The sequence below is a fragment of the Geospiza fortis genome, unplaced genomic scaffold, assembly GCF_000277835.1.
Source record: "Geospiza fortis unplaced genomic scaffold, GeoFor_1.0 scaffold171, whole genome shotgun sequence".
Lineage (NCBI taxonomy): Eukaryota > Metazoa > Chordata > Aves > Passeriformes > Thraupidae > Geospiza > Geospiza fortis.
Window position 1 is genome coordinate 8702956 of NW_005054313.1, and position 16957 is coordinate 8719912.

At 38.3% G+C, this 16957-nt stretch overlaps 1 protein-coding gene across 3 annotated transcripts in view; it reads right to left on the minus strand.

The window, feature by feature from the left end:
- ACSBG1 (acyl-CoA synthetase bubblegum family member 1) overlaps nucleotides 1-10084 on the minus strand; it is a 34133-nt gene extending 24049 nt beyond the window's left edge. For 2 of the 3 annotated variants that reach the window (XM_031055858.1, XM_031055857.1), the window contains exons 1-2: nucleotides 9966-10084; nucleotides 1084-1166 (exon numbers count right to left, since the gene is read on the minus strand). In XM_031055858.1, coding sequence (XP_030911718.1) covers nucleotides 1084-1166; nucleotides 9966-10045 — 163 coding nt within the window. In that variant the 5' untranslated portion in view covers nucleotides 10046-10084. Of the gene's footprint in view, nucleotides 1-1083; nucleotides 1183-9965 lie in introns of all 3 variants that reach the window. The other variant, XM_031055859.1, reaches the window with a different exon arrangement.
- Nucleotides 10085-16957: the final 6873 nt, after the last annotated feature.

Sequence of the window (16957 nt, forward strand, 5' to 3'; positions counted from 1 at the left end):
TAAAGTGCAGCAACCTCTGGGAGAGAAGCAGGTAAGGTGCTGGCAGCATTAACCACTGTCCCAGATAAATGCTTAGGAAAATAGGTCAGAGCCTTCACAGGCACACAAGCACTCTGCAGAATCAGTCTCAGTGACAATCTACATAGAGAACGGGTAGCTCAAACAGTACAATAAGATATCCTGTAAATTTGAAAACAGGAGTTTGTTAATGCCTTTATTCATCCACATTTATTTCCTGCTCACTGAAAGCATACACCTAGCAGTTCACTTCTTGGAAAGAACCCCACTGTGTAACAAAGACCTGCCTACTGAAAAGTAACTATATATCCATACAGATAAATATTTATACACACTATAAAGTCTGCATGCAAGATTCCTACATAGATCAGATAGCTATGTGCTCACTGTTTCAGTTTTCTCCTAGAACAATTGTTTTGTTGTAATAAGCACATTAAGATACCAGTAGCAGCCTCTGCAAGGCAATAGGGAACTCTCTTAGGGCTGCAAACCTTCCAAAGTTTTTCTAGCAAACCTCCTTTAAGCCCCATGGTAGCACACCCAGGCAAGGCATTCAGCACTGCAGTTGGATTCAATGACACCAGTGTGCACATGCTCTGATGCAACACAGAATTGACCAAAGCACAGATATTCCTTTAAAGCCTCCAGTCATTACACTGCACACTAAATCCTCCCCAGGTGACAGCTGGTGAGTAGGCTGTGATGCCAAAGGTAACACAACAATTTGCATGATTCTCTATAGGATCATGCTATTTTTAATTTTTATCTAGCCATCATTTCAAATACAGACAAACACTGGCAGAAACACATGCAAGTTTTCGGGCAACTCCTGAAGAATTTTCAGCTGCTCTGACTCACTTCTGTTTTAATTTTGTCTTTCATTAACTGAGCCTTGAGAAATTGTCAGTCAAAACCTGCTAGAATAGGCATAAAAATAACATTAAAAAAAAACCCACCCCCCCTCCCCAAAAAAACCAAAACACAACACCAAAACAAAACAAAAAAAAACCCCACAAAAACCTAAGAAGAGCTCAAATTTCCAAGGATCATCTTTTACATATTTACCTGCTGGCTCTATGCCTTCACCCTGGGTCTCCTCCAAATGAGACAGCAGATCCCTGCAGACAGTCTCTGCATCTGGAAAGGTTCTAAAAGCAAATAGAACTATTAAGATGTTATCCAGGAGCACTAGCAGGATCTACTAAAATCAATGTACAAATATGCAAAATAGATATCAAAAGGTAAACAAAAACACAGCTTGCAAGCACTTTGAAATACAAGCAGGTGGAATTAGAAAATTCTGATCTATCAAATACATTTTGACTCTTGCACACTCCACTATGACCTAATGCAATGGAAATGCCTTGCCCTAAGGATGACATTCTTTGTTTCACACTTTTGGTTAAAACATCACTGAATATACCAGATGAAGACACTAACTCTGAACTTCCACCGAGAGGCCACGAACCATACAAGTATGAATGATGAGTTACCAATCTTAACCCTGATCATACTGACACTGCTACTATAACAACACCTTGTAAATTGTCACTGTTGATACCTGATGAAGCTCTGGAGTCAGGGCTTTTTTTTTAGACCAGGAAGAGAAAGCAATTTTAAAAATACTACTAATAGCACTACCACTACTACTACTAAAGTTTCTCAGCAATGTCACCAACACAACAAATTATCATTAACACATGAATGAAATTAACTTTTCCTAAAAGTAAACAGACCAAGTTTAAAGTACAAATACAAACTCCAACCCAAAAAGTCTGTAAGGTGACAGACTGCTAAGAATTCCATGGGCAAAATACCCAAACAATAAGCATTTAGAAATTACCAAATACAGCAATGCACTACAGATTATGCAAGAATAGCAGCATAAAGATTTTTTAATTTAGCTAATTTCATTTCATAGAACAAATGGTGGGAATCAGAAGCCTTTAGAGGCTAAGAAGAAGCTAGAACTTCCTTCATTCTTTCTCCATACATACAACAGAAGAATCCTGAGTGAAGCTCAGGAAGTCCTTCCCCCCACAGTGTAATAAATGAACTCAAAATGTAGAAAAAGAAAGTTGAAACAATACCTTTCACAGCTTCCAAATAAATACAACCTCAAAAGCAGTTTTTACACAGTGGTGACAGGGAGCAAACAGCAGGACCAAACTCTACATCAGGCACTATTTCCCATTTCATATTAACAACCACACTTGTAAAATACTTATATATGTGGGACACTCCTAGAATTCATTATTGTCACAAAAGCCTTAAGCAAGCTGTATCTCCTTTACAATAATGGAGCAGACCATGTAACTCTTCACCCTTCAGGAGTGGCAACCACAGTTCTTTTCCTGCCTCACTCTTCCCCAGAGGTACCCTCAGAGCAGGACACAGTCACAAAAGCAGCTGAAGGAAAACAAGGAGTCATCACTAATCTTGCCTGTGAGGACATTTCCTCTCTTGTTAATGGCATAATGGCATGAAACATGAAAGGGCTTGTCTGATAAGCAAAATGAGGATCTGAAAATAGTCACTGGCTTGGTGAAGGCAGATGCTGAAGAGAAACTGAGTAATTTAAATATAGAAGGGGATTATCCCACATTTTGAAAGGTAAGCCTGTGTTTGATATGTGGAAGAAATGGTGACTTAATGAAGTGGGATTGCAAAGACAGAATGAAAGACCAGGAAGATCTATTTGGGAATAAAACCAAAAATCCCCATCTGAAATAACTTAAGAACATATGGTTGTCTGCCATCTCAAAACACCTGATATAATTCTTGATTCTTTTCCTATTTTAAAGAAAAACTATATTTGATGTTTAACAATCCAGTGGAACCTTTTCCTTTAAATATCTTGTGAATAAAAAAGCTTTTAATCATTTTACAAAACAAATAACCCGAAGTCTTGGTCCAAAGATAACCAAAATTTTTTGATGAAAACAAACAGCAGAAAAGCCTTCTGAATAAAACAACTCTGATTAGTAATGTACCAGAAGAGCCTCATTTGATGATATTCAAAACCTTAATAAACACTAGTAATTACTTTTCCCAGATTAATATCTCTTTAGCTTGCTTCATTCTTATCTATTATAGGCCACTGGTTCAGTTTACATTATATTCTCTTTATAGAAAAACAGCCAACCAACATTTGAACTTCTGGACTTCCTCTGGTAATGCTTCAATGTGCAAAACTTCCAGAAGGATCCCTACACATTCAGTATCTTTGTGAGTGTTAAAGTTGGTAACACTCCATGCTACATAATTCTTACTTCTGTGTATATTCAGAACCATTGCTTGTGAGTGAAAGAATGTGGCTTTGATGACTCTAACCTTTTATTAGGAGTTATTTCTTTAAAAATTAAGTAAATATCCAAGAATGGTTATGGTATCTGGAATTGTTCAAGACTGAACTGAGCAGAATTTGGTGGGGCTGCTTGATCAAGAGCTTACTGAGCATGAATTGCAGCAAGGAGAAAAGGCACTGCAGAACCATGGCATGGTGCCAAGATGCCCCAGCAAAACCAAAATTCTTCAGAGATCTGGACTTTGGCTCTTAAATTTTTTATGAAGATTGAGGTTCTGCATAAATTATTCAGTGTTATTAGTGCAGGGCCAGCATCTTCCAAAATCCAACTACCAGTTTAAAGGTGGACTTTCTGCATCTGAATTCTCAAGTTTACAACTCCAAAAATAATAAGCAAAAACCTGTACAAATCACACAGAGCTTGAATTCAACAGTAGGGGTCACTTGAACAAGTCAATTAGGACAAACTGAGATAGAGCTCCAAAACACTGACCAGCTAGAACTAACCAAAGCATGTTTCTGTACAACTCCATTAGCATGGGTGTTTTTTGAATGACAGTATTTCCTGATGTAATTTGGGCTTTAATGTCAAGGTATTGCTCTAGCAAACATGACCTCATCTGCTGCCTGAACTCAACACGCTGCTCTCACCTGAGACAGCTCAGGCTGCCTGGTTTATCCAGAGCTCTGGGGCAAAGCCCAACACTGCCCACCCCACCCACAGCTCCCAGCACTCCCCTGTGCCCCTTGGATGCTATTCCACACTGAAGCTGTTCTCACACACCAGGCCAACCTGAAAAGCAAGATTCTGAACATTCTCTATTAACAAAGGGATTAACAAAGGGAGAGCTTCCTTTCCCTCTGTGTTTCCATGACTGTAACAGCCCTAGTGAGATTTATCTTTGTAACCCAGGAAGCAACGTGTGTGTGAGGTAAAATAATGACTGGTGTAACTGACAGCCCCTCTGCTGGGTGTGAGTCACCAGAGGAGAAGCATCCAACCTGGATTTGCTGTCATAGCAATTACTGGTTTTATCTGAGTGTATTTGATAGCAACCACTGAATACAGTGCCACTTCTTATTGTAACTACAGAAACTAAATGCCACAGCTAAATCTCTCTGCTTTTATCATTACAAAATGAGTGCTCTTTTGCTAATTGCACACTAGAAAAACTGTTTGTTCTGTTACCATAATGATGCTTAGTGATTAATGGCACTACTTACCGTGATACTAATTTCCATATTTTTTTATTGTTGTTTTGAGGGACTTTGGAATTAGATTTCCCTTCCACAGGCTCTGTTTCCTGTTCTGGGAATTAGAATTTCTGCTTACACCTCAAGCTCTAGGCCAGATATAGATAATTGCTGTCATCCAAATTGTTTCCTCACAGTAAAATCTAGTGAAAATACAAACCATAAAACTGAAGAGAATCTACTAAGTCAGTCTTTAATATGATAATAAACCATTTTCCTCCTCGGAAAAAACATTTTACAGAAACTCACATTTGAATAAGCCTTACAGAATACACTGAGTGTCCTGTATAATTAGGTTGTAGCTTTTCTCTCAAATTTAAAAACTATGAAATTTATGTTCTAGGATACATTTTGGTCTTGTTTCTGCAGACTGATTTCTACAACCAGAAACTGCACCAAGAGAATATGAACACTGTTATGCAGCCGTCATATTATTATGAAATTTAAAGGGAACCTATTCATTAAACAGATTACGTATGGGAGCAAATAAAAAGACATCTCATTCTTTTGGTATTCCCATTCCCTATCCTATTCCTGTTCAACTCCTGTAATCTTGTCAATGTTAAGTTTTTACCAGTCAGCTCTCTACAGGAATTATAAAAAATTTAAAAGATCAGCCTTTCTAGAGAGAGAGAGAGACTTTCTATAAAGTGCAAAATAAGCTGTTTAACAAATAATTACATACATAAATTGTTAATACATTGTTCAGGACAAGGTATTCCTTTAGACACCAGAATATTTACTCAAAACCCTCTATGCACATATAGCAAGCCAAAGTACTTTTACATCTGGAAATCACATTGACAACTGCTCACAAAGAAGACTCAAACATTTTCTTGTCATAAAACCAGTGGGTAGTTCAGACCATACATTCACTCAGAGCCACATTCTGAGCTTCCAGACCTGTGCTGTCAGATTCACAATGAAGATACCATCTCCTCCTCCCTTTCTTGGTATTTCTGTTGCAGAGGTTTCTTCATTACACAGCTTTTCCACTCCCACCCTGCTCCCAGGTACTGTTGTACCACATGTGAGATCAACATGCAGCAAAATATTTTTATTAATTAATTATTCTTATTCTGGTTTAATGGATGAGACACAGTCACTGTTGAAGATGCTGCATTCATTATCAGATAAGCTGAGGTTGTGATGTGATGCCTATGTTTGGAAGAACAGTATGTTCAAGGTGCAAAGCTCTGGCTGTGGTCAACTATGTTATTGCAGTTCAGGTCCACTTAACTTCCAAAGCTTTTATTATAAAACTTGCACGATTGCATGATTCTTCTGCTTTTGTCCTCTCAAAATAAATTATCCTGCACACTGTCTGCAACAGAGAACACAGCCAATAGGGAGGGAAAGCTCAGTTACAGCGTCTGCAGAGTGCCTACAATTTCTCTGTCCCTTACATGATTTTTTTCCAAAAAGCAATCCCGTTCTGCTTCTCCTGGGTATGCTCTGACAGCATTGCTTCCAGACTCAGTGGCTCTCAGGAAGGCTCAGTGCTGCTCTAAAGCAGTGCAGCTCCTTCCTCTGCCTTGCTGCTCCTCCGGGCACATCACCTACAAGCTCACCAGAGACTGCACTCACATGGCAGTGGGCATGTTACTTCATACTTCTTACAACAAAGTCCCCACCTTTTAATTGAACTCCTTTCTTTGCTTGCCTTGCCCAAAGAAATATTTTGTAAGACACAGGTCTAGGGAGCAATCAATGTGTGCAGATCCCCATTTGCACAAGCATTTTTTTCTCAAACACTTCTTTGTTGAACTGGTTTTCCTAACAATCAAATATTAATCCTATTTAATAAACACAAAAAAAAAAAGGCTGAAGTGGAAAATATGCCTTTTTCCAAGACAGAACTTCTTCATAAATTTTGATTTTATCTTTTACTACTTGCTTCTCTTGAGGACAACTTAGTGAATTCCTTCTCTAAACTCCTGCAGCTCGGTGGCTTAATTATTTAAGGAATCCACTATAAAGTGGATGATAAAACATCCTTCTTCTAATCAAGTGTCCATCTTGTGCTGTTTCAGTCTTGGTGACAAGTGTCCTAAATATTGATCTCTGTTCCAACACTGAGGAATTCCCCCCTCCAAGCTTTTGCTGCATATTCTCCAGGCCAGCCCAGCTATACACATTCCACCAGCCTTACTCTGCATTACAGTTGCTTTGGGGAGTGTTTTGGGTCTACATCTGCAAATTCTTAAAAATTTTTCATTGGGTGTTAGACATTTTCAACAGCTCATTGGGACACTTGAATTCAAGAGGGAATCTTTAAGTATTCATCTGCCAACTCTTCTGGCAGCAAAAAGCAATGGCTTAAATTACCTATGGGTAACCCCTGAAAACTGTAATGATTCTGGTATTTTGCCTAGAGACTTCAGAAACTAAATATCTTCATCTGGATCCCATTCATGAGAAATCCTTTCCCAAATCCCTATGCAACCTATAAGAGACCAAAATACCAAATCCAGTATTTTAAAACAGAACCCTAGAGACAGATTGTAGAAATGAGCACATTTCTACCATGTGACAAAGACAATAAATTCAGAATCACAGATCTGACCTAGAGTTCTAGACAAAGACAATAAAGTTACTCTGACTTAAATCAACATAGCACCACAGCTTTGATAGATTGGCAGCTAAAGAGACTGGCACATTAACAGCCAAGAAAATACTCTATCTCCAGACTCTGAGGTGCTACCAACTGTTACCCAAGATGTTCTGAAGATGTTTTCTCATTTTTTACGACATAAGGGAAAAAAACCCACAGTAATGACACACCACATTAGTTCTTTAAACCCTCATTTTCTGTAATGTAACATTTTTCTGTAATTTTCTGTAACCCACACCACATTAGTTCTTTAAACCCTCATTTTCTGTAATGTAACATGATGAGTAGAGAGTCACAGGAAGTCCCCATGGCCCTTTACAGGACACTACTGTCTATTCTGACTGGTCATCTTATTTACTAATTACTCCTCTATTCAAATGAGGGCAATATTATAATACATTCCTTATTAATTCTATTTAAAAGTTCCCCTTTGCCCTTGAAGAACAGGTTAGATTTAGCTGTTAATTGGTTTCCATGCCCTCATGAGATTTAAAAACAGGGCCGTAGATCAGCCCAGATATGTTCCTATTCTTGCAAAAAGGTTCAGCTGATTCAACAATCGCTTTGATTTTCCCAGCGCACAAGAAACCAGTCTTTGCCAAATTACTCACACAACTTCTTCTCTCACAAAGATATATTTAAAAGCTAAACAAATGCTGAATAAAGAACAAAATACTAGTGATAAAGTTAACAGCTGAGATCTGTTTTACCATATAACACAGTTGGCACACACCTTCTAGTAAAACTTATTTCTTTACTTGCAAAAAACAGAACTGAAGCATTTTATTGTTGTTGAGAATAAAAATCCTCAAAAATCAGGTCATGTATTTTGGTGAGCAGAGCAGTTTTAGGGATAGCTGAGAACTTCATGGCTGAATGGGAAGAAATAAACAATGTAACGAGCCTTTTTTATTCTCCCCCAAAAAGGCTCTATTCAGCAACTGGGAGCATACTACAACCCTGCCCTGACCTTGGTACAGATTTTTTGGCTCTGTCCTCCCCTGTGCAGCAAAAACCCAGACCTAAAGCAGAAATCTCCCAGTATCTGTCTCTGTATGGCTATTTGCAGGGAATGTAGCAAAGTTAGGTCACACAGAACTCATTATTTCATCTCTGCCTCATTTTTAAGGTCATACTGATTCAATTTCAGCCTTATAAAAGATCTTCCTTTCCTATGTCCATTTGATACGTTTTTATTTTCTTTGTCTAGTCCTTTCTAGTTGGAATCCTACTTCCAGCATACTAAAAAAGGGACAGAAGTTTGCCACCTAACTTCAAACCACACCAGGTAAACAACAGCATTTAATGCAACAGCATAAACATGGCAACATGCACTGGCATCTTCAAAAACAAACATAGATGTTTTATGCCAAAGACTTTGAATACATCAAAAGTATTTTGAGTTCTAGGGTCTGATATTCTTCCATCAGAAATTCAGTAAAAACCCAAATGCTAAACATATTTCTAATACAGGAACCTTAAACTTCCTGTTTGCAGTGGATGCAAACCACTGTACTTTTAAATTCTCCTTTAACTTTTTTCCTTAACAAAGAAAACTCAGATTTTAATTTTCTTTTTAATTAAGTATGTCACAAATAGAAGCATGCATGGACTAAAATAGAGGCATTATTACTAACTTAGCAAAATCCTAACTTTCATGAGTCGGAGTGTACATGTACGTATACAGATCACAAGTCAAATAATGGTTTATGATCTTTGGACAGATTAAACCAAAAAATTACAATTCTAGTACTTAACTACATTGGGATTCCAGAAGCAACAACAATACATTCAATAGTTTTCAAAGATTTCTTCAACTTCTTCCTGTCCTGAAAACCTTAAGTCTTTGGATTGCTCCTCATGATTCTTATCCAGGATTACAAAGCCCAGAACAGAAGAAACCATTATGGCAGAAATTATCCCAACCAATCTTTTACCTGAAAGGATCAAACATATCTTCCAAGAGACATAACATGCAAGTTATTCCCTAAATAAATGTGAAGTTAGATATAACTTAACAGAAGACTAAATTCAGTCTCTGGAAATGGATATTAGTCCTTAGCAATACTGACAAACTTCTAACAATCAGAAGCTAAAATATTTCCCATGAGATGTCTTGTTCTAATCTTAAGTACTTCCAAAAACTCTAGAGATGGGGAGATTTCTCTCTTAGAAGATACCATTCCAGTGATAGATCAACAGGTAGAAGAAACAATGTGTTCTTTTTGTGCTGCCTAGGACAGAAGGGAGGAGACAGCAGCCAGCGGGATTATTTTTGTAAGAGGTAACAAAAACATCAAAATACACTCCTCTAAAACCGACTTCCCCACTCCCACCTCTAAGAGATGGGTTACCTGGTTAAGTTCTGTTGCCTTTGACAGGAAGAAGATGGTCTGTCACAAAGATCAATTATTACCTGAGGATTACTCCCTCAAATCCAGAAGAGAAGAGGCTAAATAGCCTCCGTGCTATAAAAGAAACATTCTACAGGGGTATCCTACATGCCAATAAGATACAAGCAACATATTACCTACTCAATGATGCTATTAGGTTTAAAGTCAAAGTAGGATTTAGCATAGGAGAATAAGCCTATTTATAATCTTCATTAAGAATTTTCTCTTATTCTAGCCTCAAAAGATACACCTTATTCTTCATTAGATAGTAGAGATACCAGGAAAAATTCTTGTGCATCTGCACAGCAGTACAAGAGAAACTTAAGCTGGGGAAAATTGGTATATGAGTTTGTTAAAATAAATGCTTAAGGTACTTTACCCATTTTCACAGCTTCCTGAAACATTCCTTGCATTTTCAGTCTGCAGTTGTGTTGTGAGAGTCTCTCCACTGTTAGGCATGCTGACAAACCCTGCAAAGCTGGCCACAAATATGCTGAAGAACTGTGCAGATCAGGCATAAATGAGCTACTTGGAGAACCAAAGAAACCAACAGTAACTGGTTATTTGTTAGAAAAAACAACACGTAATACAAGAGGAGGAGTCTACCTCTACAAAAGCTATTTCTTTCTGATTTTAACATGCTCGAAATGTCGCAGTGCCTGTGAGCTGCTTACTGTTAAACTTTCTTTTTAATTCACTTTTCTTTAATTATCCATGAGAAGAATTTTAATGAGTTCCCAATGCTTTAAGATGCAAATCTTTTCTTTTGCCAAGATTTCCACAAATTCATTCACACAAGTTGAAGCAATTCTAATTTTACTAAGTCTAGTTTTGAAAAAGAACATTCAACAAAGCTATTTTCTTACAGAAAACACAGATAAATTACTAGGAAATGCCTTAAAGTCAACTCTACCTATGAAATCCAGCACTGCAACAGCTAAGCACCTCCTCCAGCACCACAACTACAGCAGCACTTCCTGCACCTCACCAGAGCAGGCCTATGGTATAATATGGAAGTTTCTACACATGACTGAACAAATTACTTCCCAGGATGTAAGAGAGACCAGTTCAGCTATTTAGGCTACTTCTGTACTGGTAAACTAAACAAAATCCAGAGAATGGCTCAAGCCACCCACTGTGAGCACCTTCCCTGGCATGGCTCTGTATGAACTGGCACTTGCCTGGGACAATGCAGGGCAGAGGCTGTCACTGGAGATGATATTAATGACCACCCTGTCTGGAGGAGGAAGAGAGATGCAAGCCATGCTGTGCCATGGCCTTCGGAGCCAGAGAACATCATCTAAAATGTTCTACTTAATGGTACAAAGAGAGCCATAGTGACTAGGAGTATCTAAGATAGCAAATATTAACTTTGTAGAAAGTGTGGATTGTATTCCAGAGTGCCTTGCACCATATCCAAACATATAACTGTAGACAATGCAACTTGAAATGAAAGAAAAATTTGAAGCGAGATTCTAAGAATTCTATTCTCATCACCAGAAACTTGATTTGAAAATACCTGAACACAAAATGGGGGTATTTCAATGGTAAAAATTTGTCATCATATGCAGCAAAACTCTATTTGTCAGGATTGATTTAGTTCTTTCATTTTGGGATAATTCTCTGAACCCTTTGTTCGAACAATTCTCTGCAGAAAGCCACAAGATCTCTTCCTTGCAACCAACTTGCCAGTAACATGATAAAGAAAACTCTGCTGCAAGAAAACCCTTCTTTTTCTTCTTCAGGTCATCTAAAGTGTTTTAGATGCTATATGAAGGAAACCAATTAGAGAACTGCTAATTACCTTGATTGAGTTGCATCTTTGGCGTTTAGTGGCTGGGTAACTGGCTGGTCTCCTGGAAGGAAATGGCTGCTCATTCTCAAAGTCTTGTACTTTCAGTGAATAAACAGATAACCTCAAATTTATCTGTCTTCTGTATACACTGCATTTATGAAAGATTTTTTTGTTTTGTTTTTCCTATAATTTTCCTTAAACTTGCTGATGGTTAGCAAATTATTTTGACACAATCAAGCATTCTCCAGTGGCAGATCACTCCTCCAGTAACAAGGGCAGATTGTTACTGCCAGAAGGGAAGCCAGACTGTGAAGTAAGGGGAATTTATCAGTGGGAATTGGTGGAGAAGAGTTGCTTTGGACTCTCTATTGTGTGACTGTAACAGAAAACTCACATCATTGTGATAAACTGTGTTCCCTGCAACTGTCAGCTGTGGTCTTGTCACTTGAACAACAGGCTCATGAATGTCAAGCTGTAATAGCTTGACACAGAACCTGCCTTTGCCATCCTGGTACATTTCTAGGTTGACTTCAAGTTTCAAGAAATAAATCCTAACAAACGAGGCCAGCAACTTACATGGAGTTCAGCAGAAAAAACCTTCATCTTGAAATGGTTTCTACATGCTGCACCTTACAAGATGGTGTGATCCTTTTATGCCTAAATCTACCTGCATGCAAGTTGCACAAGCCTGCACTAGACCCAGACGGAATATTTGTGCTGGGATGGGCTGCTTTTTGCAGCTACAGGATAAGATTTCTGGGCGTTGACAGGCTCACTAAGCAATAAAGGAATATAAAAGCCAAATAAAGCTCACATACTGTTCACATCCTTTGCTCTGCAATTAGGACTGGTATCTTTCAGAAATTTGCAACCTCAGAGTTGAAGACACTGTCACTACAATCTGCACAGTCACAAGATCCCAAGCAGAAATATCAGAGAGGCCAAACCAAAGCCATGTTGTTACTAAGGTCCAACAGTGACCAAGAGCACTGCAAGGCAAACCAGCCTTGGTGTGAGTGGAGCATGCTGGGGACAGGATGTTTCAGGTTTAATTCACAGTAAGACTATGGAAATGTGAAACTACCCAGGGCTGTGTACTCCCCCACCTATTTATTTGTAAGGCAAGAAAGTGAATGTTTCACCATAAAACCTGTATTTACTTAAAATGAACAGAGGGGTGCACTAATTCTGGATGCTCCTTGCTAGTCATCCCAGTGAGTTTAAGCAACTGTATGACAGGGCCCCTTTTTTTTAGTCATATAACTGGTAACAAATCATGTCAAACAATACTTTTTGGTGCAAACATTAAACTGGTAGTCCTATTGTTCCTCCCATCTTCCAGCACTGAATCCAAACCAAATCAAAAAAAGCCTTACCTCACAATCATTACCAGCAGAACATCTCATAACCTTTATTCAAAGCCTGTTTCAAAGGCTTTGTTACATTTCTTTACATAAATTGCACCACTTCTAATAGTTTTTTATTATTTCATATCAGTTTTCTTAGAGCCTGTCAGCTTTTCAACTTGCTACTAATTGCAGCCTTCTGCCTGCTATGTTCTGTTAACTACATTTACTGTGATTATCTACAGCTCGCTCTTTTTCCTATTTTCCCATAAAATTAAAAACTTCATTCAGTGTCTAAAACATTTTAGCTAAAGTAAAAAAAATAATTAAACTCCACAGATCTACCAAATGAGAGTAGTTTTGGGGGTTTATGCAAAATTCTAAATCCAAACATGTCTTCAAATATTACAGTGCCAAAGCCTCCATTAAATCTTACCACACAAGTGAGTCTAAACACACACCTTAGGGATCAACCAATTTATGGTACCTTGGGCCAAGAACATGATGCTGAGGGCAGATTCCAGAATGAAAAGCTTCAGGCAAGCAGCAGCTTTTTAAACTCACATATGCTTTCATACTAATTTATTTCTAATGCAGGAATTCAGATTAGACAAACCTGTGACTGCTAGTTACTCACTACACACTACCCTAAAATAGCTCAAAACAAATGCCATCATTTACATTTTTCCTGGAGATACCAATCTTTTACTTTCCATCTACAGCAAAAAGATTTTTCTAACAGTTTATTTCTGTAGAAAATATCCTTTTCATATCATAATTACGGCCCCAGGGCCATTAAAGAGTCCTTAAATGAAACTGTCACACTTTATTGTTTAACATACATTTTTAATAAGACTAAAAATCATAGCTTAAAAATATTACTTAAAGGATATTTCCCTAAGAAGTTTGTAGAAATTGTGCTAACTTTTGAGAGTGGATGCTTGAAAGAATCCAGCTCAGCACAAAGGAACGTCTGCTGTGGTTCGAATTTCACCTTATAGAAGAAATACTGAAGCTCTTTAAGCAGATTTAGTGTGACTGAAAAGAGACAATCCCTCAGATTCCTGACTTTTTTTCTGGTGTTTGTAATAAAAGGTTTTTTTGATACTTTACAAAAATCAAGGGTGCTGCAAGAAGCTGCAGCTGCAGTTCAGCAGATTGTTCTCTTACTTGTGTCTCCAGGATCCTGCTTTCAACAAGAATGAGAAATAGCAATACAGCCAGGTTAAAAAATGCAAACAAGCAGATTCAAGCAGTGATTTATATAATGGGATTAAAAGATAAATGCATAATTCTTGTAGGATATAAAGATGCTGCATGGTCCCAAGGTCAGGGGGGAAGCAGTTTTAACTCCTGTTTTGTGCTAACCTGCTTCAGAACCAGAGTCCTCTGGTGGCTAAATGAAACAGGCTCCAGATCTAATTACTCCCCATTCCCAGTCCATTCCTGCCTCCTTGCAGAGAACAGAAATTCTCTGCTTGTTTTCCTGTTGACACTCACACGCTTATTTGATACTGGGCAAGTAAAAAGCAACAAGGTGATTCATGTTACATGTGGCAGGAGGGAAGAAAGGGAAAGTACAGTAAAAGAAATTTGTTGTTCATCTGAAAAATGGGTAAGGAACTGCTGGTTAGCAACAACCACAAACTTTAGGAGGCAAGATGTGCACCACAAGGAACAGAGCTGGGCATATACACCCTTGATCCCTAGGCTGGTTGAGTACAGGAACCACAACTGTAATTGCTGAGAAATATGTCTGCATGTTTAAAGGCTGTATCACATTTATTACTGATCATGACAAAACTATCTGCTGAGGATTCTAACTCTGTTCCACAAATACATAAATAAAGTATTGATAAATAGGAAGTGTCTTGCTTCAGACAGCTGTAGGACTGTATTCTCCTCAGGTATCAGAATGACTGCATCACTCAAACAAGAGTGATGTAGGAGATGTACACGATGATGCAAAGAATATCCATTGAGTGGTATCTCCTATTTTTATAATCTCAAACACCAACCCTTACTACTTTTCCCACTAATTCTTTGAATAAATAATGATTTGATTGCACCAACTGGAACCAAAGATGGAGAAAACAAATACAGCAGATGTATCTAAACATAACCTGATAGGTCTCCCTAACAAAATGAAAGTAAATGACATAGGAGACTCAATCCTCTTAAGAAAAGATCCAAACCAGCCAAGTTTTTGGCTGTTATTACAAGTAACAAATGTTAACAGTAAGAAACCATCCACCAGTGAGATTCTTATTACATTTACCGGTATCTACGCACACCTACAGGAGGATTTCTACTCACAGAAATTATATACTCTTTTTATGACATACTAAAGATGGATCTCTATTATTCATTATGTGGATCTCTTATTCATTATGTGCTTTGAAAGCTTCTCATCTACTAAAGTATTCAGCTACTACAAAGCTATAAACTGATTTACTGTTTCTTCTTAAAAGGAAATATTATGTTCAGAACAACAAATTATAGCTAATTTATCTTTAAGGTAGACACCATTATGAGAATGAACCTTTTCTTTTCCTTGAAGAGGAGATATTTAGCTCTTGGCCTACAGAGTAACATACCATAAATATTTATAGAGAAGAGTTCCTGCATTTACTTGTCAATATAATTTCACAATTGCAAAACACAGATTTACATGTTCAGCTGCTGATAATTATGCTTGGAGAAAATAATAGTTATCAACACTGATTTCTTTCTTGTGGTTTTGAACTGTTCCTTTCATTGATATTTTCTGTTGATTTCCTGTAATTAGCTCCCCCTTCTTCAGTAATTTACATGCTGAATATAAGTAGATTGTATTAATTCAATCTTCTAATAGTATTTACCTAAAATACAGTAGGAAGTTCATTATAGTGGCACCAGAGCTCTAAATGATGACAAATTTTCATTCAGATCCCTCCCCCTTTTCGTTTTTCCCCATTTCCCACTGTTAGACAACACAACAGGGCCCTCTCCTTCAGTCATCCTGACTCTTTACCTGGGCTGTGGTTGGCAGGGCAGGGCACTGGAACCTTTGGGCTATCATAACCACAGGAGATGCTCTGCTTTCATAAAACCATTCCCGGGAATAAGGAACTGTTTCCTGGAATAAAAAAGCAGCTTGTAAACATCCCTATTCAACTCAAGTTTGAGCAAAATCTGTTCTTAGGTCATGCAGCTTTTCTGTATTTTTCACTTGAGATTTTTCAGTATTAAGTTGCCATCTTCTAGGAAAATATGCTATTGCTCAGATCCACACAAGTACCAGTTATCTCCCTTCCCCTGAGCAGTAAATAATTATTTGAGGACCTTTGGTTACCTGGAGAAAGATGGAAACTATCCCAGCTTCCAAGTCTGCTCCAGGCAGGTCGGCTTGAGGAAAAGTCAAATAACAGATACAGAGCAGGGGTACAACATTAGCCCAATTAATTACAAATTGAAAAAACACTGAGGAACAATGCATCAGGAAAGCCTACTATTAATTAACCAGAACAAGATCTAACACACAGCATAGGGCAGGTTGTACCAAGGTGCTCGCCAGCCTCTCACAGGGCAGGGAGAGAAACGGGCACCAACTGAGGCGGCCGCCATGAGGGGCCCCTCAGGAGGGACCCCTCACCCCTGCCGGGCCCACGGTGCTTTAGGTTTGTCTAAAGCTGACACAGGTAGAAGCTTTCTAAATTAGACTCAACAGACTGTGTACAACACAAAGATACAAAATTTCGGGTAGTTTTTTACTGAGGCGGCTGCCATGAGGGGCCCCTCAGGAGGGACCTCTCACCCCTGCCGGGCCCACGGTGCTTTGGGTTTGTCTGAAGCTGACACAGGTAGAACCTCTCTAAATTAGACTCAACAGAGTGTGTCTATAATACAAAGATATAAAATTTTGGGTAGTTTTTTTATATATTTTTAGCTCCATAAAATAGCCACATTTTAACTGTAATGGAAAGTACATCTAAAGCGTCCATAAAATAAAATTATTATTTTGGAATTTTTATTGAAAAATAGTATTACATATACATCAAAAAGCAATAAAGAAGAGGAAAGAATAGACGCGCATTACCACATTAGCTTAGGTAATAATTTACAGTTCCCATCCAATGCCAACTGCTCGGTACCCCATTGCCGGAGTACAGTTTGTGTGAGCTGTACTCAGGGAATGCCAGGCACGGCTCCGGGGCAGCCTCAGCCGTACAGCCCGAGCGACTGAAGGCG